Raw genomic sequence first — 25747 nt, 5'->3', positions numbered from 1 at the left:
TTACAAAACCTGTTTGATAAGGAAGAAAATATCCAATTTAGATTAGATAAAATAGAAGAATTCACAAGGATATAATATAATTGATAATAATGAATGTGATGATTGAGACACCTAGTTACTCATGACATAGGAAACAGGACACATCCCCTAGCACCTATAAGTCAACATCCCACATCTCAAGCATATGACACACTATGACACATGTCCTAAAATAGGACATGTGTCAAACATGTGTCCAACACATACCCTAGCAGCATCCCTACATGTAAAACACCAATGTGCTTTACTAAATGAGGACCAAGTGGCTGAAAGGAAACTTAAAGATGTGGGATGTAGTACTTAATGATATCAGTTTGGACAGAAGTATTGAGTTGGCATTAGCTAACTTGGATCTTAATGAACCAATGCTAGAGCTGGTCACTTTCATGATGGTTATCTTCTTGACGATTCATCTTCCACACCAACAAATAGAGATCTTAGATTGGATATAGAGAATGGAGGAGAGAGCAATGGCAGTGGTGGTAATCTTGATCATCCTAACATGTGATGATTGAGACACCTAGTTACTCATGACATAGGAAACAGGACATGTCCCCTAGGACCTATAAGTCAACATCACCCACATCTCAAGCATATGACACACTATGACACAAGTCCTAAAATAGGACATGTGTCAAACATGTGTCCAACACATACCCTAGCCGCATCCCTACATGTAAAACACCAATGTGCTTTACTAAATGAGGACCAAGTGGCTGAAAGGAAAGTCAAAGATCTGGGATGTAGTTCTTAATGATATCATTTTGGACAGAAGTATTGAGTTCACATTAGCTAACTTGGATCTTAGTGAACCAATGCTAGAGCTGGTCACTTTAATGATGGTTATCTTCTTGACGATTCATCTTCCACACCAACAAATAGAGATCTTAGATTGGATATAGAGCATGGAGGAGAGAGCAATGGCAGTGGTGGTGATCTTGATCATTCTAACATGAGGAGGATGACTAATCATATGTGAGATTCTTCCATCTATGGTTCTAGTATCTACGCCTATTTGTATTTTCCATTGGCACTCCAGTCCATAGTATCGGCGATTCAGTATTTATATAATACATTTTGATTTTGATGACATTAAGCAACTCAATGAGAAAATTGCAGTTCATGCTCTAACTTTTATACCTCTATTTTATGTGTATTGAATTCTCTTTTAAGTCTGATCATCATTGATGCAATAACTAGTTGTATCAATATTTTGTAAATGTAACAAAAAAAAATGAATCATTATCTCTACACACACATAAGATCATCATTTTTGTATTTTTGTAGTAACTAGTTGTATCAATATTTTGTAAATGTACAAAAAAATTGGATCATTGTCTATATTTCATTTTATATTTGTAATATGTGGGTGTGCCGCTTGTCTTGTGTTTTGAGGGCTAATGTGTCCTATTACCCACCATTTTGTGGGTAATATCCCAAGGAGATTTCCTTTTTCTCCAAGATGGTTCTTAGCCAGCAGCCACCAACTAGCTCATTGTGCCATTTCTCCGCCACCTAAGCCAGCCATGTGGTCCCTCGCCCATATGCTATGATCATATGTTTGAAGGTGGGCCTCCCGAACCGAAAGGTATGCCTTGTCATTTGGAAATTGAGAAGTGTAGTTTGCTTATCATGAACACTTCTGGGCATGGATTAATGGGGAGATTTGGCGGAAAGAATGGGCTAGGTCTATGCTCTTGTCCCCTAAACCTGTTTTGGGTATTAACCTTGGATTTTAGTCCCGTGGCATCTCTTTCATTGACCATTTGGCTCTAGGGATGATATTTCACGGGAAACCCTGATTTTGGTTGCGCGGTCCCGCTCCCTTATCCGCTTATATCACCCTCTTTTCATTCATTATCACCCTATTCATCATTTCTCCCACCTGGGTCCACATTCCTCCACTGGGACCGCATAGGGTTAGCATGCCCCTTCCCCTTGCCCACACCGTGGGTCATGGCCTGGAATGAAGCCCGAAGGTTGATGCAGCTAAAAAGAAAGGTAAAAGCATACATGGACACATTCAACAGGAAAATGTACCACAAAATGCAAAAGATGGCCGAGACAAACACATTTAGCACGTAGGCAAAAGCCAATACATGAACTCTACCCCATCATCATGGCCATCACCCTGGTTCCTACAGGTTCTATGAACCTCCCTCATCATATAGGAACCCATGATTGTCCCAATTCCTTAAGGGCAATGAACCGCCCTACCATAAAAGAGGGGTATTCACTGCTTTACCTTATGCATCATGCTCTTACCCCTTGAGCCCCGAGCAGTTAATCAAAGAAAATCATGAAAAGGCAAAAGGTATAAAAAGAAAGGTGGAAAAATCAAGGTCAGGGCATCTCATGTACCATGATTGCTCCCTCCTATACATTATAAACCCAAGTGTGGGCTTCCTTCCATTAGCTACCCTTGTACCCCAGCATGTGGCCCACAGCTACCTCTTCTCATCCCCTACTTCATTCACCCATTTGTCACATGCCACCACCTTTTAAAGGATGTACATTTAATATATTATCCCCTTTAGAAGTAGAAACCACCTAATAGGATACCTGGTTAATGCCATTTGGAGTTTAGGAGACATTGGCACATCTCAAAGCCCATTACGGAAGGGCAGGCCATTATGAAGTCCCCACCTGTGGTCCATGATTAGTAAACTCATTTACTTGATTTCTCTAATGACTTGTTGTATTGGAAGGCCAGGGAACACATTGAATCTTATGTAGGATTAAAGATGGTCTCCATTTTGGGTTTGGTCTCCCTGTATGAGGTCCTAATCCTCTAGAGGGCTACATTGGCACATGTAGGGTGTGTTGAGAGCCATGGGCCTCCATAGCAACAAACAACACTCCATGGATCCCCACAGCTAGTCAAAGAATGCTTGTGGTTCACTTATTGGATGAGGAAGATGCACCTGATCCATCATGCCCAGATGGCCCCAGTTTTACACCATACACTTGGTAATTGATCCAGACCTTGCACAATGATGTGGCACCACCTACACCATCATCCTAGCCCTTGCAAGTGATCTACAGGCATCTTCGATTTGTTTGGAGACACATGAGGACACTTGTGTGCCTCCACATGTCATTTGAAGCACCACAGGTTATTAAAAATGGAAAAACCCCTTCTCCACTGCTTTTGAGGGCCCTATTCTTCATTGTGGCACCCATCAACCTCATTAGACCTCTTAGAGGGCCCTACAACATGCATAGATTATTACTTGACCTCTTGAGAGGCTTACCTTTTCATTTATGAGCTAGTTTGGTGGGCTTGTCACCAAAAGTTGAATTATTAGAACATTATTTTATTTTTGGGGCTTATGTAGGCCAAGGAGGCTAATTCAAACTCATAAGTTGTGTATAAATACAAGTGAGATGAGGTCATTTGCTCATCATCACTTTTGGTTTGGATCTCTTATCTCTCTTCAGATTTTCACACTTTTTCTAAAGGATGAATTGGATCTTTATGGATGAATTTTGATGTGTGGATATTCGTCTTTATTCTCTTGGAGCTTCTCTATTGTCAATTGTGAATGGTTGGATATACTCTGTTACATATAAGTACATGATTTTAATGTTATTCTTGTTTACTTTTGCCATATACGTTGGACTAGGATTTTCGTTGTTCTAGGGCTAATTACTGCATGCATTTACTGCTTAAATTTGTGGAATTCTGAATTTGTCTCTATTATAGCATCTCTCAATGCATGGGCCATGTAATATGAGCGAAATCTCCTAGGAGTAATTATATCAAAGAATTTGACCTTGATAAAACATTCCTTTTGCACATTGAAGTATAAAAGCTGCAAGGTTGCTTCTTCTTGACCTAGAAGGAAAATGAAGTGATCTTGAGGCCTCCTTGACTGGGAACTAAGAAATCCTACTCATATTCATCATAGACTCCATTCTCCCAAGGATTAAAGCACCGACCTACCAAGGGTGGTCACTAAAAAGCATATTCTTTCACCTCCTTCCAGGTCTAGCCAAATTAGGGTACCTAGGGCATCAATTTCCTGACAAGCTAGCCACCAAAAAAGTTTGATCTCCTAGGGTCTTTTGCGCTGGCGTTTCCTCAATATCTCCAATTTTGAAGCCATTCCAATGGTGGAATTGGGAGAAAAGCCAAGCCCTAGCTCCAACATCAAATCTTGCCCTGCCATCCCCAAGGCTAGCACCTTATAGGGTCAAAACAACATCTTCAAGTGAAATTATTTCTTTGATCCTTTCTCCCACCTTGTCTAGGGTCAAAATATCATTGGTTGCTACAAACTTTCCTCATACCCTAGACTGAGTCCACTTGGCCCCGTGTGGTCCCGCTCCTTTGAAAGATCATTCTTCGAGAACCATCCAGGATACCATTTCTAACAAGGATTAAGGGATTGGGGAACTCCTTCACAAGTCATATCCCATAAACCTAACCCTCAAATCCTCTCTCTCTTTCCCTATAATACATAGTACCTTTCTTAGAAAGCAAGCAAGATCCATCCTTCAAAATCCTCTGGGAAAGGGTTTATTTGGGTTGTTGAAAAGTGTAACTAGGTTCGGTCTTCATAATGACATGTAATTCTGATTTTTGTAAATGATGAAAAGAAGAAAATAAAATTATCATTGTAATACTTGCTTAATGGGTTTCATGAGCAAGAGATTTTATTTTTGGGTGGCTCCCATTGAGAGCCTTAAAGATTTGTAATTAAAGTCAAAGAGTCAATTGTCATGTATGAAGAACATGACAAGCACAAGTGTTCCTCTTCATGTCGGCCTCAAGATGAAGTAAAAGATCATGTCGACTCACCTAAATGAAGACACACCTATTCGATGCACATGTCGACTTATTATATAGGATAAACTACTATAGATACGTGGTTGGGGTCTTCACAATTCGATAGTTAGAAGTTCGGACATATCTCTAAGATTTCGAGTCACAATTACAGTAAAGCAGGTCGGATCACTTTTGAAATTCGAATGACCATTTCAGGAGGAAATTTTGGTGTCACATAGTTTGGTGAAGGCTACAGTTTGGATCTCTCTTAAGTGTGAATAGGATCATAGTCAAGAGGAGTTCAGATCTCTCTGAATTCGGTGACAAAGTGCAAAGATAAGTTCAAATAGGTGATGAAGGAATAGCGAAGAAGGGCTAACCACATGAACAACAATTTGGATTTCAAAGGGAAAGTCTTAGTGTCAGTAGAAGATCACAGATCGAACAAGGGTATAATGATACCACAGCTCGGTGCTGTGTATAAGCTACAATTCAGTGCTTTGATTCAGTTTAAGATCCCTCACAGTTTCAGTGCTATCTCCTCGATGCAATCCTTAGTTTTTGGTGTCATCACAGTAAGATGATCTCGGTGATAATGATTAGATCTTAGTGGTGAAAATGTTTCAGTGCTAAGAAGATCGAAAGGGAAGATGAGTCGAGAAGAGGAAAAGAGCAAAAGACAATCAAGAGAACTTGTGTCTTGGTCTTGGAGTGGCAACTAAGTCAACGGTCTTGGTCGTATTCGTCAATTGGAATCTCTATAAGAAGAATTTGTGTGAATTTTCCTCTCAAAGAGTGAGAGGTTTTGGCTCTAGCTCATAGCCTACATTTTGTGTCTCTTGTCTATTTATGTTCATGCATTGGTAGTTGTTTGATGAAGAAGAACATTAATAACTTAAGTAAAGAAGATCCTAATCTAAAGTTGTAAAAAGCACTCATAAGCAGTTACTAATTGAAGAGAAATCACCTAACTGTTGATGCCCTAGATTTCTCAACATGGGTTACTCATATTCATTGATTTATCCTTCATTAGGTACTCCATACATACCGGGACGCCTCCCATCAGTGAAAGTCCATAAATAGAAGGGAGCCTTAGCTGAGGTGATAGTAGCCTAAGTCTCCCTTTGTTGCCCTTGGCCTAGCATTCGCCCTTTAGGGATCCCCGTTAGGTCCCCTGCTAGTTTGAGCGGTAACATTTTGGCATCGTTGCTAGGGACACGAAACATGTGCTTTGTTCCCCATACGACATTATTGATATATCATTTGGCGACTCCATTGGAGGAACGAATTCCTAGTTCCTCATTGAACTTCAAAGTCAATGCTTGTAGGGTGAAGCAAGCATTTGTGACGGCACTTTAATTCATCCCGGCAACTCCATTTTCACATTATATCCAAGATCATGAAAAATGGTTAAAGAAAGTATCCACGACATTAGCCCTAAAGAAGAACATGATATTAGGGAAAGATTGGATTCGTGGTCTAAGCTTTGTGATCATCTGATAGAGCACAAGAACGAGGACTTCATACTCAATTTTTATAACAAGAGCAGGTCAAACCTCAACAACATAAGGAAGGAGTATGAAGAAGGGCCCACAGATTATCTCTTCTTGGAGCTTGCCTATTATACTGGTGCATTTAATTCCTTGTCTCACAAGATCAAGGAAAAATTTGGCTCATTACCAGATGAGGATTTGGATGACCAGGATGACCAAGAAAATGAGGATGATGAGAAAATAACAGTTATGGAATTGGACGCGAATAGCAGTGAAGCAAAAGACATCTCCTCTAAGAAGGAGGAGGAGTTGGATCTTCAAAGCCTCCAAATCACGCAAGAAAGAATGGATGAATATAGTAGGTCATGCAGGGGGTTAGTAAGGGAATGTAATTCTAATGAAGTATTCTCCCGTTTATATGATGAAGAGGTGAAGCTTCATAAGATGAAATGTGAATATAAAGAGAACCCCACTAATGCTCTCCTCCTAGAAGCATATTACCAAAATCATGTAACAAATACCTTAGCCATTGTTCTTCAAGAGAAAAGATAAGAAGATGGGTCTTGCTTGTCAACCAACCAAGATGAAGATCACCTTGAGAATCTTGAAGATGAGCCCTTGTTGGGCCCGTAGGATGGACAGGATGATTCTGAGAGCACATGTGTTGAGGAGAATGAGGCTATGGAAAGTAAGGCTGAGACTGAACTTACCTTTCTCAAGGGTATCACTCCTGATGACTCTCCTTTTGAGAACCTTGAGGAAGGTGATCCCATGAGCTCCTTGGAAGATGACATTGGAGATTATTTCCACATTGAAAAGGACAAATGGGAGATTTTTGGGCCTCAATTTGATCGTGCTGCCATTTATGATACTAACAAAGAAGATGAGATTGGGATTGGATTTTCCTTTATCTCGGGCATTACTTGTGATGACATCTCCATCGATACCCTTGGGAAGGAGAATTATTATTTTCCCTTGCATAAAGAAGGACAATCTTTGATGGAAGTGATTGACTCTCCTTTTAATGAAAGCCCAATATTTGATGCTTATAATGAGGAAAGCAACGAGGCTCTTACCTACCCACCTTATGATTATGTATTCGAGTCACTTGAGCCTTTAGATTGTGGGGAAGGAAAACCTGTTGAATATGACACTTCACCCTCCTCTTTGCCTTTGCCTCTTGTCCATGACCTTGAGTCATCCCTTTGGTATAACTTCGAGTGACCATGCCCCTTTTCCCCTTTCTGAATATGCTGTCAAGAAAGAAACCTTCATTGGATATACTTTATCCCCTTTGACCCATCCTCAGGATTATGATCACTCCACGACCTCCCCTCTCTGATGTGACCATCACATTGAGAGACCTATTTGATGCATTCCTTCTTTCTCTCACCCTTCATTCCCCTCTCATCACAAGCTTGTGATATCTTCAAAGCATGATATTACAAACAGGGATTGTGATGAGAAGTTCTTGAGAGTGATCATTCATTCAACCATTGTGCACCTAGAAGGAAAGTCCGGGACCTTTAGATTGACATGTTTTCTTTCTCCTAGGACTTCCCTTTACCTCGGATGGAGATCATATTTTCCCGCCTCCCACCCGCTTCATCTGCCATGTGACTATGTCCACATTCGACTTGGGAGTTGCTGCATGAGTAATCATACTGACAAGCATATGTATATTGATGTGATGATATGTTGGTTGCATTGGCATTATGATTACACTTAGTATCAACCTTACTATATGCATGTTAGAGTAGGATGCATTGCATGTTGATTTCCACATTAGAACTAACATCATATGATATTTCTCATGGTAGATAGATGCATATTTGCATATTTTATTTTCTTTTGATTTTATGGCCTAACATATAGCATGTGTGATCATCAGACACCGTGAAAGCATCATGCCTCGTTTTTTCCATATATTGTATCTGCAGGTGACATGTCTACGATAACCAACAGATTGTTGGAGTTCTCGTGACCTCCCATTCGAGTAGCTTCATCCACTTCTTCGAGAGATCACGTCCCAGTTGGGGCTAGATGCTACCCACCATTTGTGGGTAATATCCCAAGGAGAATTTTTTTTCTCCAACATGGTCCTTAGCCAGCAGCCAGCAACCCCTTGCAGCCACCAACTAGCCTATTGTGCCATTTCCCCGCCACCTGAGCCATCCATGTGCTCCCTCGCCCATATGCCAAGGTCATATGTGTGAAGGCGGGCCTCCCAAACCTAAAGGTATGCCTTGTCATTTGGAAATTGAGTAGTGTAGTTTGCTTATCATGGACACTTCTGGGCATGGATTAATGGGGGGATTTGGTGGAAAGAATGGGCTAGGTCTATGCTCTTGTCCCCTAGACCCCTTTTGGGTATTAACCTTGGATTCTAGTCCTGTGGGATCTCTTTTACTGACCATTTGGCTTTAGGGATGGTATTTCATAGGAAACCCTGATTTTGGTTGTGTGTTCCCGCTCCCTTATCTGCTTATATTACCCTCTATTCATTCATTATGGCCACATTCATCATTTCTCCCACTTGGGTCCACATTCCTCCATTGGGTCCACATAGGGTTAGCATGCCCCTTCCCTTTGCCCACACCTTAGGTCATGGCCTGGAATGAAGCCCGAAGATTGATGCAACTAAAAAGAAAGGTAAAAGCATACATGGCCACATTCAACAAGAAAATGTACCACAAAATGTAAAATATGGTTGGGACAAACACATTTAACACGTGGGCAAGAGCCAACACATGAGCTCTACCCCATCATCATGGCCATCACCCTGGTTCCTACAAGTTCTATGAACCTCCCTCATCATATAGGAACCCATGATTGTCCCAACCCTTGGTGGGCAAGGAACCGCCCTACCATTAAAGAGCGATGTTCAATGTTATATCTTATGCATCATTCTCTCACCCCTTGGGCCGCAAGCAGTTAATTAAAGAAAATCATAAAAATGCAAAAGGCATATAAAGAAGGGTGGAAAAATCAAGGTCGAGACACCTCATGTACCACGATTGCTCCCTCCTATACATTATAAACCCAAGTGTGATCTTCCCTTTTATTAACTACCCTTGTACCCCAGCATGTGGCCCAGGGCTGCCCCTTCTCATCCCCTACTTCATTCACCCATTTTTCACATGCCACCACCGTTTGAAGGATGTACCTTTAATATATTATCCCCTTTAGAAATAGAAACCACCTAATAGGATACTTGGTTAACCCCATTTGGAGTTTAGGAGACATTGGCACATCCCGAAGCCCATTATGGAAGGGCAGACCATTATGAAGTCTCCACTTGTGGTCCATGATTGGTAAGTTCATTTACTTGATTTCTCTAATGACTTGTTGTACCAGAAGGCTAGGGGATGCATTGGATCTTATGCAAGATTGCATATGGTCTCCATTTTGGGTTTGGTCTCCCTATACGAGGTCCCAATCCTCCAGAGGGCTACATTGGCCCATGTAGGGGGTGCATTGAGAGCCATGGGCCTCTACAGCAGCAGACAACACTCGATGGATCCCCACATCCATTCAAAGTTTGCTCGTGGTTCACTTATTGGACGAGGAAGATTCACTTGATCCATCATGCTCAGATGACCCTAGTTTTACACCATACAGTTGGCAGATGATACAAGCCTTGCACGATGATGTGGCACCACCTACACCATCATCCTAGCCCTTGTAGGCAATCTACAGGCATCTTCAATTTGTTTGGAGACCCATGAGGACACTTGTGTGCCCCCACGTCATTTGGAGCACCACATGTTATTACAAGGGGCCAACCCCTTGTCCACTGCTTTTGAGGGTCTTATTCTTCATTGTGGCACCCATGGACCTCATTAGGCCTCTTACAGGACCCTAAGACATGCATAGATTATTAATTGACCTCTTGAGAGGCTTACATTTTCGTTTATGAGCTAGTTTGGTGGCCTTGTCACCAAAAGTTGAATTATTAGAACATTATTTTATTTTTGGGGCTTATGTAGGCCAAGGAGGCTAATTCGAACTCCTAAGTTGTGTATAAATACAAGCGAGATGAGGTCATTTGCTCATCATCACTTTTGGTTTGGATCTCTTATCTCTCTTGAGATTTTCACACTTTTTCTAGAGGATGAAATGGAGCTTTATGGATGAATTTTGATGTGTGGATATTGGTCTTTATACTCTTGGAGCTTCTCTATTGTTAATTGTGAATGGTTGGATATACTCTGTTACCTGTAAGTACATGTTTTTAATGTTATTCTTGTTTACTTTTGTCATATACGTTGGACTAGGATTTTGATTGTTCTAGGGCTAATTACTGCATGCATTTATTGCTTAAATTTATGGAATTTGTCTCTATTATAGCATCTCTCAATGTATGGGCCATGTAATATGAGTGAAATATCCTAGGAGTAATTATATCAAAGAATTTGACCTTGATAAGCCATTCCTTTTGCACATCGAAGTATAAAAGCTGCAAGGTTGCTTCTTCTTGACCTAGAAGGCAAACGAAGTGATCTTGAGGCCTCTATGACTGGGAACCAAGAAATCCTACTCATTTCATCATAGACTCCATTCTCCCAAGGATTAAGGCACTGATCTACCAAAAGTGGTCACTGAAAATCATATTCTTTCACCTCCTTCCAGGTCTAGCCAAGTTGGGGTACCTAGGGCATCAATTTCCCAACAAGCTATCCATCAGAAAAGTTCGATCACCTAGGGTCTCCTGCGCTGGCCTTTCCTCAAACTCTCCTCCAATTTTGAAGCCATTCCAACGGTGGAATTAGGAGAAAAGCGAAGTCGTAGCGCCGGGATCAAATCTTGCCTGCCATCCCCAAGGCTAGTACGTTATAGGGTCAAAACAACATCTTCAAGTGAAATTATTTCTTTGATCCTTTCTCCCACCTTGTCTAGGGTCAGAATATCATTGGTTGCTACATATTTTCCTCATACTCTAGACCGGGTCCACTTGGCACCATTTGGTCCCGCTCCTTTGAAAGATCATTCTTCAAGAACCATCCAAGATACCATTTCTAACAAGGATTTAGGGATTGGAGAACTCCTTCACAAGTCTTATCCCATAAGCCTAATCCTCAAATCCTCTCTTCATTTCCCTAGAATACATAGTACCTTGCTTAGAAAGCAAGCAAGCTCCATCCTTTAAACTCCTTTAGGAAAGGGTTTATTTGGGTCACTCATATCCATTGATTTATCCTACATTAGTGACTCCATATATACTGGGTCTCCTCCCATCGGTGAAAGTTCGTAAATATAAGGGAGCCTTAGCTGAGGTGACAGTGGACTGAGTCTCCATTTGTTGCCCTTGACCTAGCATTCGCCCTTTAGGGATCCCCCTTAGGTCCCCTGCTAGTTTGAGTGGTAACATGTCCAATGTTAGAAATTCACATCCACATATCCTATGGATCCTATTATGCATATTCCATGTCCCCCTGTCATATGAATTAGCTCATGACATTATAAATACCATTTAATGGAAATCTGAAAGGACACCACTATTGGGGAATTAGTGCATATATTATATATTATATATTCATATGTTTATATGAGTATTAGTGATATCAATTATTTTCATTACATTTCACCCATTTAAGATGTTTTGTCCTCAAAGTAAAACCAAGGACAAATGTTAGCAATTTTGATCGCCAGTCAACAACAGAGCATATTCTTGGTATAGGAAGTGAAAACCTTTATCCATTATAAAGATGGGTAACTAAGCTCCTCAAGCAACCAAAAAGGATGTTGTACATACTACATGGATTTGAGAAATAGAGAGGAAGATAATGCAACAACAATAACACAATATGGAAATCAATCCAGGAATTTAGTAGTTGAGATAGAATTCCAATGAATGTTGTCTCGGTTAGTTGAAACTTATCATGAATATCCAACGGAGTGATTGATAATTCCTCCCTGATTCTTGATTTTAGCATCAAGAATATTCATCAAATCAACTCATTGTCTTTGTGCAGTTGGTGTCGAATGATCTGTGGAAAGAAAATCAATAGTTCAACTAATGTGCATGGAAGAGGAACCTTTGTAACTAACTCTTTGGACAAGGCCCATAACAACATGGACGACTAGAGATTGAAGTTTGGTAGAAGTTTGCTAAAGAGAATGTTGTAGAAGCAATGCAGAGGTTGACACAGATTGGTAGCAAGCAGAAGTTGAGTAGAATCTATAACCAAACCAATATTGTTTTGGTTAGCATGTGGAATCCATGGAGAAGCCAACATAAGAATCCATATCATAGGTTGGAGATTAAACGATCAAATTGTGGAAGTCAATTGAAGGATCATGATTGACAAAGTGTTTTATCATGCAACCTTGAACTATTAGATATTTTGAATGTCACCCAATGGGCAAGACAAATTCTCGAATAAGAAACTTCAAACAATTGACAGTTAAGCAATTTCTCTAGAAGATTAGTCGTGCAAGGAATTTGTCTATGCAACATTGTGAATGTAGAATTTGAGGGATGCAAATTTGCATTTGTAAACACTTACTGGTCGACTTAATTAGACCGAAGAATATGTTGGAGTTTCCTCCCTATGAGGGTTGTCCTTCCAACATCAATTCCTTGTGAATAAATGGCATGTGAATTTTGTCCATCTCTTGTCATGTTGAATGCTTAATAATAATCTAGACCAAAACAATTCTTGCAAGGACATTATTTTGTTTTAAATTGAAATCCAATTTGATTGTCGTTGGGAGATTTTGACTTGCCCACTAAGCTACCATTCAATTTGGTATCAAAAAAGAAGATCTTTGAGTATGTGAGTTGCAGGAAGGCAATATGAAAAAAGATCTCAAGAGAGGAAGCCTTCAGGAACTGCACAAGATAACTTTGCAAATCCAAGAGGATAATGATAAATCAACAACTCCAAGAGGATAATGAACTACCGAGCAAGGTAGTACGGTTGGAGGAGAATGAAACATTGTAGAGATCTCTAGAAAATCATGTGAAGCTTTGTTGAAGCTTGTGGTAGCTTCGGAAGGTCTTCTACATGAGCTTGGTGTCTTAGCATGTAGGAGATGGTTAATTGCCTCTTTAGGTGCTTGCTTGGTGGAGTAAGTGATTTATGACTTCTTTCCTAAGTCTAACTTAGGAAAAGTACAATAATTAAAGTCAATTAATTATTGTGGATTATTAAGCCAAAGTACTAAGGATAAATAATTAAATTATTTAAGTGACTTAGATATGATCTCAATCGTTGATCTCAAGTGAGGTGAGATCTAATCTCAACCGTCAATCACTTAGGAGATTAGGGTTAGGGATTTGGCTTAATGAAGATTATAAAGAGAAGCCTAAGGGAGAGGTGAAGACACAAGACAAGAGGTAGCTACTGCATTTTGAGAAAGTGATTTTCTCAAAGAGGGAGAGAATGATTTTCTCCAGAGCAAGAGGCTCATCTAGACTAAGGAGAAAAACAAAGAGTACAAGGTGACTCAAGAATATATCCAAGAGGCCAAGATTTGGGGATCAAGGGAGGCTGAATTGTTGAAGCATGAAGGAGGTTGCAAATTAGAGTGGTTGATTTATCCAAGGTTGAATTGTTGGTGAGAGGCAGGCTGAATTCTCCAAACCGAATTTCTTCAGGGGTTAATTCGAAGGGGTTGAAATTCCTTAGGCCGAATTATTCCCAGTGAGGCTTGTTACCACAAAATCCAACAAGCCTTGGAGAGGGAAACCCTACAAGACAAAGAGCTAGACCTGTTGAAAATTGGCAGCTGAGGGAGCAATTTCCCGGTTGGGGAAACCCAACAAACCCTAAAGGGACCCGTCTTCCACTTGGGAAAAATATTATTTTTATGTTGGTCCAAGTCAACATGAAAAGTACAAGTCGACCTAGAGAGAGATTGACCTTCCATCACATATAAATTGACTATCATTGACTTCACTTGGAGGCATCACACCACACATCTCTTCTTGATCATTTGGTTTGTACACTTCTGAAAATTGCGGGTTGACTTCACACGTGCGAAAGGAGGACTTTTATTTGACTATCGTTGACTTTCTATTTTGGGCATCTTTGACTTCGCTTAACTTGGACTTGGTTTGACCAAATTTTGATCTATTTTGCAAGGCCACATTGACTAAGGCGTTGACCTAACTATTCTAGTCACTTTGACCGAAGGTCTGAAGCTAGGGTTTGACCAAACTGTTGGCAGATTTGTGGATCGTTTTGACTGGGTTTGACTAAGGAAGCAAAGCCAAATTCACTACTAATCAAAGTGAACTTTTCTAAGTTCTTCTGACCATTGACTTTGACTAGTTAGTGTTGTCGTTGATTGTTGTTGACTGCACTTTGACAGGGCCGAAAATTGTAGGATTGGTACTTTCACCAAAGTTGACTTTGTCTAAATCATTGATTGGTTATTGGATTGTTGCCTTGGATAGTCAAGGCTTTGACCTTTGACTTGTTGATGAATGTACTTGGATTATGTATCTTTGTTGAACATTTGATCTAATAGAAGAAGAATCTAGTTGGGTTTTTCCCCTTGTTGGGTTTTTCCCTGGTCTCTGACCTAAATCTTTGTGTCTCATTGATCTTGGTTGTCTTCTATTATGCATATTGTTTAATGTTCTATCTAAAATTGTTTACTATTATTGGGTGATTGAAAATAAAAATAAAATAAAATAAAATAAAATAAAAAAAAGTGATTGCTATTGATAGGAAAAATTGTTTAAGTGATTGTTACAGCATAGAACATTGTGATAATTAACAAGACCAAGTACTTACAATGGGGACAATGGCCCACTGTCACCACAACCAAGGCCCATTGCTCTTTATGGATTTTTACCAATGGGAAGAGTGTCGGTAAGCTGGGATCACCTATGAAAGGTATTCTAAGGTTGAGGTATAAGATGATAGGATAGAATCTCTCAAGAAAGACTTCAATTTTAGGTATAAAGCTTCACTAAGAAGCAATATCCTTTCTATGAGATACCTAGGAATAAAATGCACAAGACCTAGGGTTTGTTGATTTTTCTTAAGTATAGGAGCTTCGAAGATCAAGGCAATGGAGAGAAAAGGCTTCTTAAGATATACTTCAACAAGTACTAAGTTCATATCACCTTCAAGAAAGTCCTCAAATTGAGGAAAAGAAGCTAGCGTTTCCCTCTTAGGGAAACACCTAGGGCAAGAGATTTTACGAAGGAAACTTAAGTGGATGCCCACCAAAGTTGAAGGTCAAGTAGCCAAGACCCTTCACTTGATGATTAGGGTCTTAAGTTTCCACAAAACTTCTCCCTACGGATTTTGCTCTAAGCCATAGTATGATGTACTAGCCTTAAACGGGCCAAAATTTTAAGGGAAGAATTTATGGATGAAAAGTAAGAATGATCACCAAGGACTTGGACTAGTGCCTTGTCCTTTGGGCATATAAAGTCAAGGATGTGCTAGATAAGCTAAATTTGTCTTTAAGGAAGCCAAGAGTTGATGCCCTAGGTATCGATTCCCAACAATTACCCACTTCTAAGGAGAATGGAATTTGATGGAGAATTATTAAGAATTCCTCCACTAGGAACATTCATTACATTTTATACAATGAGTGACATATGCAACTCTCAACTAGATAGCTTTTAAAACTTATCTTTAACAAATTAGGGCACAAATAAGCATAATCTAGAAGCAGCAATTCCATACATTAGACAATTTCAAAATAGAAAATATTCAACAATAGGCACTTACAAGATAACATGTAGTATACCCATCCATTCACCAAAGTAATAGCTCCAAAGGTAATCAAAAACAGCTTCCAAACATCAAAATACATCCAAGAAACTCCAATAGCCCAAAAGGTAACAAGTACAAACTCTTCTAAGAGGACCGAATTCTCCAAGTGATGATGATGAGAGATGAAATGATCTCTCTCTAATTTATACATGTCCAATGATCTCTAATTTTAGCCTAAAAGCCCCTCAAGTCATAAAATAATGGGCAAATATTAAATGAGGTTACAAGCCAACCTCATAGCCAATGTAAAAACATAACAATTAACCCACTAGGAGGTCGAAATGTTGACGTCATGTATGCATAGGCCCTTCTAGGGAATGCAATGGGCTCCTCTAGTGCCAAAGTGACTATAGAGGGCTCCAAAAATCATGACATAGGGGTTGGCCCTTAAATCTCCATGCAAATCATCCTGTGGACCCTAGTTTTGGATTTGGGGCACAAAATGGGTCTCATGGATCTCCTGGTGATAGAATAGCTTGGTTTTGCTCCAATGTTGAGGGATTTGAGGATGGTGCTAGCCCTCCCATGTCTCAAGGAGTGAGACAAACATCATTTCGGCCTTGGATCAATTGCCAAACAATGTGATCATTGTTAGCCGACTAAGGCACACTAGTCCAAGTACATCATCTCATGAATAATGTGGGTAAAAGTGCAGATTGTTGGGTGTTGTAGGTGCCCATGGAATGGAATGATACTTTGCAAGTGGTAGGAGTCCCATGGCTCTTAATGCTTCACCTATATGGTGTCATAATGCTCCTCTAGTGGACTTGGGCCCCAATTAAGTTGTCCAAACCATGATGAAATCCACCTGCCAATCACACATAATGTTCGGTGTTGCATCTTCACCATTAGGTACAATAACCATTACTGCATCTAAGTGGACTAAGCTTGTTAGTCAAGGGCAAATCGACACTTCATATGGGGCTTCCCTTCCAAATTTGGGGCTTTGATCACGTAATAGTGTTACCTCCCTAGGTAGAAGTGGTTAATAGACGACCCTATTAGTTGTTCCCAACCCCTAAGGGGAAGGACAGGTCCCCGGTACATCCTTCAATCAATAGGTGGCATATGAATAATAATGGAACGAAGGGGGAAAAGGGGTCCAGGGCCAAATGCCATGGTCAAAGTGATAGCAATGATGGTGAAATCCATATTTTGGACATACAAATGTGAGGGAGCAATCGTGGATGCATGAGTTACCCTGCCCTTTGTTTTTCCACCCCTCTTATTACCTTTTTCCTTTTCATGATTTTTCTTTGTATTATTACTTGAAGTTCTAGGAAATGAGAGCATGGTGTGGATGATGTATATTAGTGGTTTACCCCATTAAAGATGGGACAGTTCATCGCCTACCAAGGGGTGGGACATGTAAGGGTTCCTTTTATGATGTGATGGGGAAACATTGCCCTAGGAACCAGGTGATGGTCATAATGATAAGGGGTAGAGCTCATGCTTGGCTTTTGCCCACGTGCTAATTTTAATGTCTCGACTATTTTTTGCATTTTATAATTTTCTTTATTTTTTATTTCTTGATTGTGGCTATGATATGCTTTTTTACTTTTCTTTTAGCTACATCAACCTCTGGGGCAACATTTCCAGGGCCGACCCAGATATGTCGACAAGGGGAGGGGGTGTGCTAGAACCTAATGGACCCATGCTCATGTGGACACAAAGAAGGGAGATGGAATATAGGACTCGTAATGTATGGAGGAAAGTGATAAATACGGAATGGGAAAACAAGACCATGCTATCTCAATCGGGGTTTCCCAAGTAGTGCCCTTCCTAAAGCCATGGGCCATTAGGGGAGGTCTCATTGGACTAGGATTGAATATTAACCCCCCATTTAAGGTGAGTGAACAAAACCATGGTCAAAACCCTTCCTTCTTCCAAGTCACCCAATAATCCATGCCAAATTCCCAAATGAAAAAAAGCATAAGCACCTGATTACACAATGAATAACATACCTTTGGATCGAATCTCCTAGCTTCTAACATGTGCTCTTGACAAATAGGTGAGGAAACATATGGTTGATGTGGGTGGTAGACATAAAAAGGCACATCATATTAGCTACAAAGTGGTTGTCAGGGGCTACTAGCTGTCAGCTGGAGGAAGATGATTAGGAGAAAAGTTTTCCTAGGTGTTAAAATTGGCAACTAGGGGCAAACTCCATGTGGGTCATCTTATTTATGGCAGCTGATATTTTTGTTGGATTCCTCTCATCGAGAGATGTAGGATTGATCTAAAGATCATCCGATTCCGACATGTATTCATGGAGATATGAATTTATTTGTGTTATGGGACAATTCGTCAAGGTTAGCCAGCAACAAAATTACCCCCACTTGTCCTCAATGTTTTACCATAAATAGAGGTGGCCTTCAAGTCATTTGGTCACTCATCTCTTGTGATCCCTCTCTCCACTCTTTTTGGTTTTAGTGGAAAGAGAGGCCTAGAAGAGAAGGTCTATACGCTGCCCTAGAGGAGATGCCCTAGACCTTAATGCTGTCATGGAGGAGAGACCTTAACGTTGTCTTGAAGGAGAGACCTTAACGTTGTCCTGAAGGAGTCATATAGCCACAGAGGAAGAAGATACCTAGGCCACAGTTAATGAGGGTTTTATGCAGCAAGAGGAGGATCCTTATACGCTGGATAAAGGAGGTCTTAAAAGGCCTTAGCCGCAGTCCAAACAAGTGTCCTATGCCATTGTTCTAAAGTGCCCTAAACGCAAGTCTAGTAGAGACCCTAATCCGCTATCCTAGAAGGCTCTTAGCCGCAGGTCTAAAGGGAGTTTTAGACGTAGTTGTGGAGGAACTTTAGAAGCCCTATACGCAGTAATAAGGAGGCCCTGATCCACCGTTCAAGATATGCTCCTATCTACAGCCAGCCGCAGTCAAATAGATGTTGTCATACACAGTTAAAGATGGCTTCATTTCGGTGTTACTACTCACTGTCAAGAGGAGAGTAAATTCACTGTTCTAAGTGGTCCAAATCCGCAGCCTAAAAGGAAACTCTAATCTGTTGTTTAGAGTTGCCCTAATGTGCCCTAATCGCAGTTGGTTGTCAGCGTGAAAGTGGCATGGTTTGTGATAGTATAAGGTTGGTTTCTTCTTGCAAGAGGACCGAGTTAAAGGAGCATAGCATCAGACCTGTTGGGGTGTTATTGAAGGGACATGCCATAATGAATTTAAGGGACATGTCATAATGAATATGCTGCCTGAAGACTGTGTGTTAGGCCGCAGGCCATAACACCACAGTCAAGCATTTCATATGAGTGTATGAGGGCCTATATATGCCCAGATCTTCAGCATAACCTAGGAGCTGTCTTGTGATATAATATTGCTGGGATACTCTAGCAGCTCAATATAAATAGAATTGCCCATTTTGGCATTTGAGTAGCATTTTCCATCTTATGGGTGTTTGCCGATTTTTTTTTTTTTTGTTGAATTTATTGCATGTCTTTGGTTATCACTGTAAAATTTCTATTAGGAACATTACAAAACAAACTGAAATGGGGGTGGGCTACAGCAGACCTTAAATTTTCTATAATCCCTACCAAGGAAGCCTCCCTTTTGTTGGATTGAACCCTTCACTAAAGAGAAGGGCATAGTTGTTGAGGTGACAGTGGTGAAACTTCCTTATCTTGCACATTGCCTAGGTCACATAGTGAGGCTTTGCACTAGATGTTAGGTTTTATTGTAACATGACCATAATCTCTCCTGGAGAGGGTCTCATGCCTCGAGTAATGAATATATACACAATTCAAGTATTATTTGTGAATCATCATCTCATGAGTTATTTGCAATTTTGCTCTAATATCAAGTGCTTTAAGCCTACAGGGACTTATACATGGCATTTCTCCCTGTTCTTGTTGTATTTTATGAATGGGTTCATCACCTACGTTGTGAAGTGTTACTATGGTGTATTTACCATATAAAATCTCAACACAGCCTAGGTATAACCATCCTTTCCTATCAGTTCCCAGCCATCATCAAGGACTTCTACTTGGCAATATATAAACTTAATGAACAGTTGACTCTCTTCTCCACAGTAATGTTGGAGCCTTCCCAAACCAGTTATATTCCACCTTGCTCGCCTCTGAAATCCAGGGCAACCAAAGAAAATGGACGTATAGATTGAGAAAATAAAAGGAAATATTGCCAAAATTAATAGGCTTCCAGTTTCACCAGTCTTTTTGTTTTACAGTTGCATTTTGAAGCACTGACAGTACTTCATTGTCTTTAGAACTGCCACTTGTTTTAGGAACAATAGAAATGAGTGATGTTAGTAAGAACTTATTTTTCATACCTTACTATAGTCTATGAAAAAAGAAAAAGCTAGGAGAAAAAGGGAATGAAAAAATTGAATACCTCTACTGATGCCAAGGAATCATAAAGTCTCTTTTCTCTCAAATCATAAACGACAACCCCCGAAATCTTCTGAACTCCCAAGCTGGTGGCTATAAGGCTCTGTACAAGGCAAGAAGATAATAATGGTGAAGTAGGTAACAAAAACATAGAAAAGTAATAGCAAAGGAAACTGATGATTCATGTCCACAATAACATCAAATGCAACAAGAAAAATCAAACAAATTATTTTTAATCTATCACATCTGTGAAGTCAAGGAAAACCATGGAGTGAGAAGCCCCAGAAATTACTTGGTCTTGAAGTGATTTCAGATAAGTTACCAACCTCGGAATCTTTCTGAAATGCAATCCCACCTGTAGCCAAATTTGTTTAAACACATCTATAGCTGTGAGGACATAGCCAGATTATAGTGTATTGATGTCTTTAGGAATAAGAGTGTAGCATGTTTCATATTTCATAAAACATGACTGTAGCTACTGTTGGTTACAGCAATAGACCATGTAAAAATGGAATGCCATTTGCAATAGATTCTGACACTTCTCAGTAGGTATCAACAGCCAAAGCTAAAGACTCCACCAACTATTCGATGATCAATTACCAGATTACTTGTAATGACAGTTTAATTAATCCAATGTTCATATTTATGATTTTATATAGCATGCATAGTCTAGTATTTTTGAGTTAGTGGTCAAATAAATGACTAAAGAAATTAATTAAATCACGTGTGCTTTTTAGTTATGTCATGCTGGTTGCCACCAAATTCCGTCTCACAAGACATCAATTTTGTATCTCTTTCACACATCAAATTTACAATCAATCATCTCTCTGTGTTTTGGAACTCCAAAGTTTATGTGCAAATTTTATAACTTGATTAGTAAATTAACCATAGCTTGCTATTCCAGAGCAACACTGATATTCAATTTGCTTCACACAGAGAATTTCTTGAAGAGAAAAGCAACTCTTTCAAGAAACCACACAAAACAACTCCTCATACCAATACATTCTTATCAGGATAATATAAAGTAAACACAAAGAATCGGTGCATACTCTGTAGAAAAGCAATTGAAGGTGCCATTGTTTGTCATTTGTTGACAAATAATCCTTCTCAAGTTTTTCAATGGCTCTACTAGTAAGCTAAAACTCTTCTTAGAGTACATATTGTCTAAACTTCATATAACTCATACGAAATTTTGACGCTAGCAATTAGCTTAAATAAAATTTGGTCTAATCTGATATTTAGTCTAGTGCAATGTTGCATGAAGTGTGGACGAAGTGGTGACCTTTTTTGGAAGCAAAGCATCGGAAGTGTCATTTTCCAAAAATCCTCGGAAGTGAAGTGTTCTGGAAGCATTTATATATATATATATATATATATATATATATATATATATATATATGCATTTATATTCAAAAAAACATCTGAAATCTGAAATTAGTTGCAGACTATGTCAAAGCATGCATATTGTACACAAATCAAGATAGAAATGGCATCCATAGTACAATAATGATTAATTATTCGAGTATCAACCATCTTAAATCTAGATTCCTCTCCTCTTGTCTAGCCTTTGCCTCTACTTTGATTCTCTAGGGATATTAGTCAACATTGCACAATTTTGATAAACTTGCCTAATCCAAGCCTTATAATATGCTAGAAAAAGCTTAACATGCCTAATCAATGATTTTGACTTGAGTGAAGGGTACATCCTTGCTAAGGCCATGACAAAGGAGTTCAACAATCAACACGACCAACATTGGGGTATAGAGAGGGCATGGTGCTCTTAATTAAATGTCAATCACATACTATTGAAAATGTAGCGTGTGAAAGTCTTCTAGCTTGTGCCTTAGCCAGTGAAAACCATTGATTTGTCTTTCTCTAGCATGAGTGTGAGCTCATGAGATAGACTTCAGTTACGATGAGTTTAATTCTCGTTTACTAGAATGATCATCAAGATTGCATGCATAGAGTTGGAGCTTCAGTTACATGGAGTCTTTTTCAGTTTGACTATAGGATGAGGTGGCAGTTACAAGTTCAGTTAGAACGAGCTAGTCTTCATTCTTGATTGAAGAGAGAATGAGTTAGTCTTCAGTCTTGATTGCAGAAAGGACAAGTAGAACTCTCAGTTAACTCGCAATCACAACTTGAACTTCTAAATGGAGTTAGGCCACTTGCATACTCGAATTAGGTCTATAAAGAGGAGGAAGAAGGCATAGGATAATCACGAGTTTGTGAGATCAATTCTTTGTTTATGAGTTGCACAGAATTGAGGAGCTTGTGTCCTAAGAAATAGGAGATCACAAGTGCACAAGGAAAAAGGGATTTGCACTAAAGAATAGGAGCTCCCTTGTGCCCTAGGCAATAGGAGAAATGTGGAAGGAAATAGGAGGAGGGATCAAGGGATTCTCAGGGCAAGTCTAGGCTATTTAGCAAGAGAACAATTGTGTTCTCAGAGACAAATTGTTGGATGCAGAAAGCAGTGTGAATTGTAATAGATCCAATTGCTCAATAACAATCAATAAAATACCACAACAAAGAAAGCATGTTTTCCCTTTTGGGTTTCCCGGGCAAACAAGTGTGTCAATTTGTGTGAATGTGTTTTTATCTCTCAATTACTTTTCGTTGCTTATAAATTGTTAAGAAACATTGTATCTTGGTGAAAGTAAATTTGGTTTCAGTTTTCAGTTGCCTTGTTTTCAATTATTCATCTAAGTAGTTGCAAAATTTCAAGATATTAACATGGTAGTAGAGCAGAGATCAGCATAAAGACCAGCACCAGATTGACCAACCAATGAAGAGCGCAAATCGGGCAGAAGGCTTGCACTAGAGTTTGAAGAGCAGTTCTTTGGATAGCAAGATGGCGCTCCAAGAACCAAGGGAAAATCATTGTTTAGAGGGAGCCTCAAACTTTTGCTCACGGAGAGAGCGGATCTCAGTGGTGTTGGAAGATAATGGGGTGCTAGAATTTGCGAAAAAACAAATAGTTCTAGAGTGAATCACTCTGAATAAATACATATATTATTGATAAATTGAAAGATGATTACAAATGTGGGAGGCCCCTAGCTTAAACACTGCCTTGGGTGCCTCTTGGTGAATGGTCATGATCTTTGATCATGCCCTTTGCCTAATTAATTACTAATTACAGACTTGATTAATTTTTATAGATTAATTTTTATATAACATTCCCTTCCTCTTGAAAAGATGCTTTGTCATCAAAGCATACACAATGACGGGTGCTATTGATGAAAATATTTTGTCTCCCAAGAAGCTTCTTCTTTTGGTAAGTCCTTCCACCTGATCAAGTATTCTTTGATTACTTGTGATTGCAGCTTTTTTTCCTTGATGGAGATAATACCTTTTGGTTCTAGAATGACCCTTCTTTCATCATCTAATGTCGGAAGTGTTGTTTGTGCTGATTGATGTTCGCCAAGTGCCCTTTTAAGGCAGGATACATGGAAAACGTTGTGAACACGAATTTTATCAGGAAGGCTTAGACTGTATGCTACTTGGTTGATCTTTTTTTTGATCTGGTACGGTCCATAGAACCTTGGTGTCAATTTGTTTTTTCCGTTTTGTTTTAAGGACAACTGCTTGTAAGGCTGAATTTTAACAAATACCCATTCTCCAACTTCAAATTCTCTCTCTGTTCTATTTTGGTCAACTTGCTGCTTCATAAGATTTCTTGCATTATTTAGATTTTCTTTTAGAGCTTGGATGACTTTTTAGGTTTCTTCTAACTGGTCTTTAACAGCTGGAAGTTTCGTCTCGATGATAGCAAAGTCCTTCCATTTCAGAGCTTCGTAACAGTACAAAGCTTGAAATGGAGTCATTTTCATTGATGTGTGGTAAGTAGAATTTTACCACCATTCAGCCAGATGTAACCACTGAGCCCACTTATTTTATTTGTCTGTGGCATAACAACATAGGTAGGCTTCTAAACATTTATTGACAACCTATGTTTGCCCATCTGTTTGAGGATTGTAGGCTGAACTCATGTTGAGCTAGGTCCTGTATGTTTGAAAAATTCCTTCCAAAAATTACCCTTGAATTTGGCATCTCTATCGCTCACAATGACCTTGGGAAATCCACGTAATTTGTAAACATTTTTGCAAAATATCTCAACGATTTGTTTTGTTGAGTTTGATTTCCTCATTCTAATAAAGTGAGCATACTTGGTGAGTCTGTCGACTACTACAAGAATTTTATCCTTGCCGTCAGACGTGTGTAAATGTTCAATAAAGTCCATTGATATTTCCTCCCATTTCTGATTCGGGATATTTAAAGGATGAAGTAGTCCAGGTGTCATAATATTTTGATATTTATTCCTCTGGCATTTATCGCATTCTGCAACATATTTTTGAATATCATTATTCGTTCCCTTCCAAAAAAATGATTGTCGTGCATTATAGTCGGTTTTAAAGAATCCTACATGTTCGGCAGACAGTGAATCATGCGGCTCTATGAGAACCATGGCTTTAAATTTGGAATTTGAACTCAGATAAATTCTTCCCTTGACCATAGAATATCGTTTTCCATTCAAATTTGGAATTTTGAAGAAGGTTATTGATTATAGCACTTGTTTCTGGATCTTTTGCATATTCAATTCGAATCTCATTCAGTCATTCAGGAACAACAACTCAAACTACAAGTAATGACGGTTCTTCGTCTTTCCTAGACACAGCATCATCTACTACGTTATCTTTTCCTTTCTTAGGTAATATATCCATGTAAAACGCAGTGATTTTTTCGATCCATTTTTGTTGTTTTGTAGATAATGTTTTCTGTTGGAGGAGATGCTGAAGACTACTATGATCTATTCGTATTAAGAACTTACTTCCCAAGAGCTATTGTCTCCACTTTGTTAATGTGTGCATAATAGCAAGCATTTCCTTGTTGTATGTAGACTTGAGACGTTCTTTCTTATTGAACTTCCTACTTTCAAACGTGATTGGGTGACCATCCTGCATTAGTACTGCTCTATGCCAAAACCTATGCATCACACTCAATTACAAATGGTTTTGAGAAGTTTGGAGTTGCCAATACAAGGGCATTAGACATAACTTCCTTCAAGTCTTCAAAACACTTTTTTGCTTCATCATTCCATTCAAATGAGTTTTTCTTTAGAAGATTCGTTAGGGGTGCGGTTATATGGCCATAGTTTTTTATAAATCTTCGATAATACCCGGTCAATCCTAAGAATCCTCTTAGCTTGGAGATATTAACTAGTTTGGGCCATTCCCTTTTAGCCTTGATCTTATTAAGATATACTTTTACTCCTTCCTTGGAAATTATATGTCTAAGATACTCTACTTCTTTCCCAAAAGTGCATTTGGACTTTTTGGCA

At 39.3% G+C, this 25747-nt stretch overlaps 1 protein-coding gene across 2 annotated transcripts in view; it reads right to left on the bottom strand.

Annotated features, from left to right (window-relative positions):
- LOC149151218 (trafficking protein particle complex subunit-like protein) overlaps positions 1 to 25747 on the bottom strand; it is a 315768-nt gene that overhangs the window by 1305 nt on the left and 288716 nt on the right. For both annotated transcript variants that reach the window (XM_089439733.1, XM_089439734.1), the window contains one exon: positions 20411 to 20509. In XM_089439733.1, coding sequence (XP_089295859.1) covers positions 20411 to 20509 — 99 coding nt within the window. The remainder of the gene's footprint in view (positions 1 to 20410; positions 20510 to 25747) is intronic.

The sequence above is a fragment of the Pinus tabuliformis genome, chromosome 9, assembly GCF_031772625.1.
Source record: "Pinus tabuliformis cultivar Carrire ecotype Pingquan chromosome 9, CPIR1, whole genome shotgun sequence".
Classification (NCBI taxonomy): domain Eukaryota; kingdom Viridiplantae; phylum Streptophyta; class Pinopsida; order Pinales; family Pinaceae; genus Pinus; species Pinus tabuliformis.
This window is presented reverse-complemented; position numbering and strand designations above follow the sequence as displayed.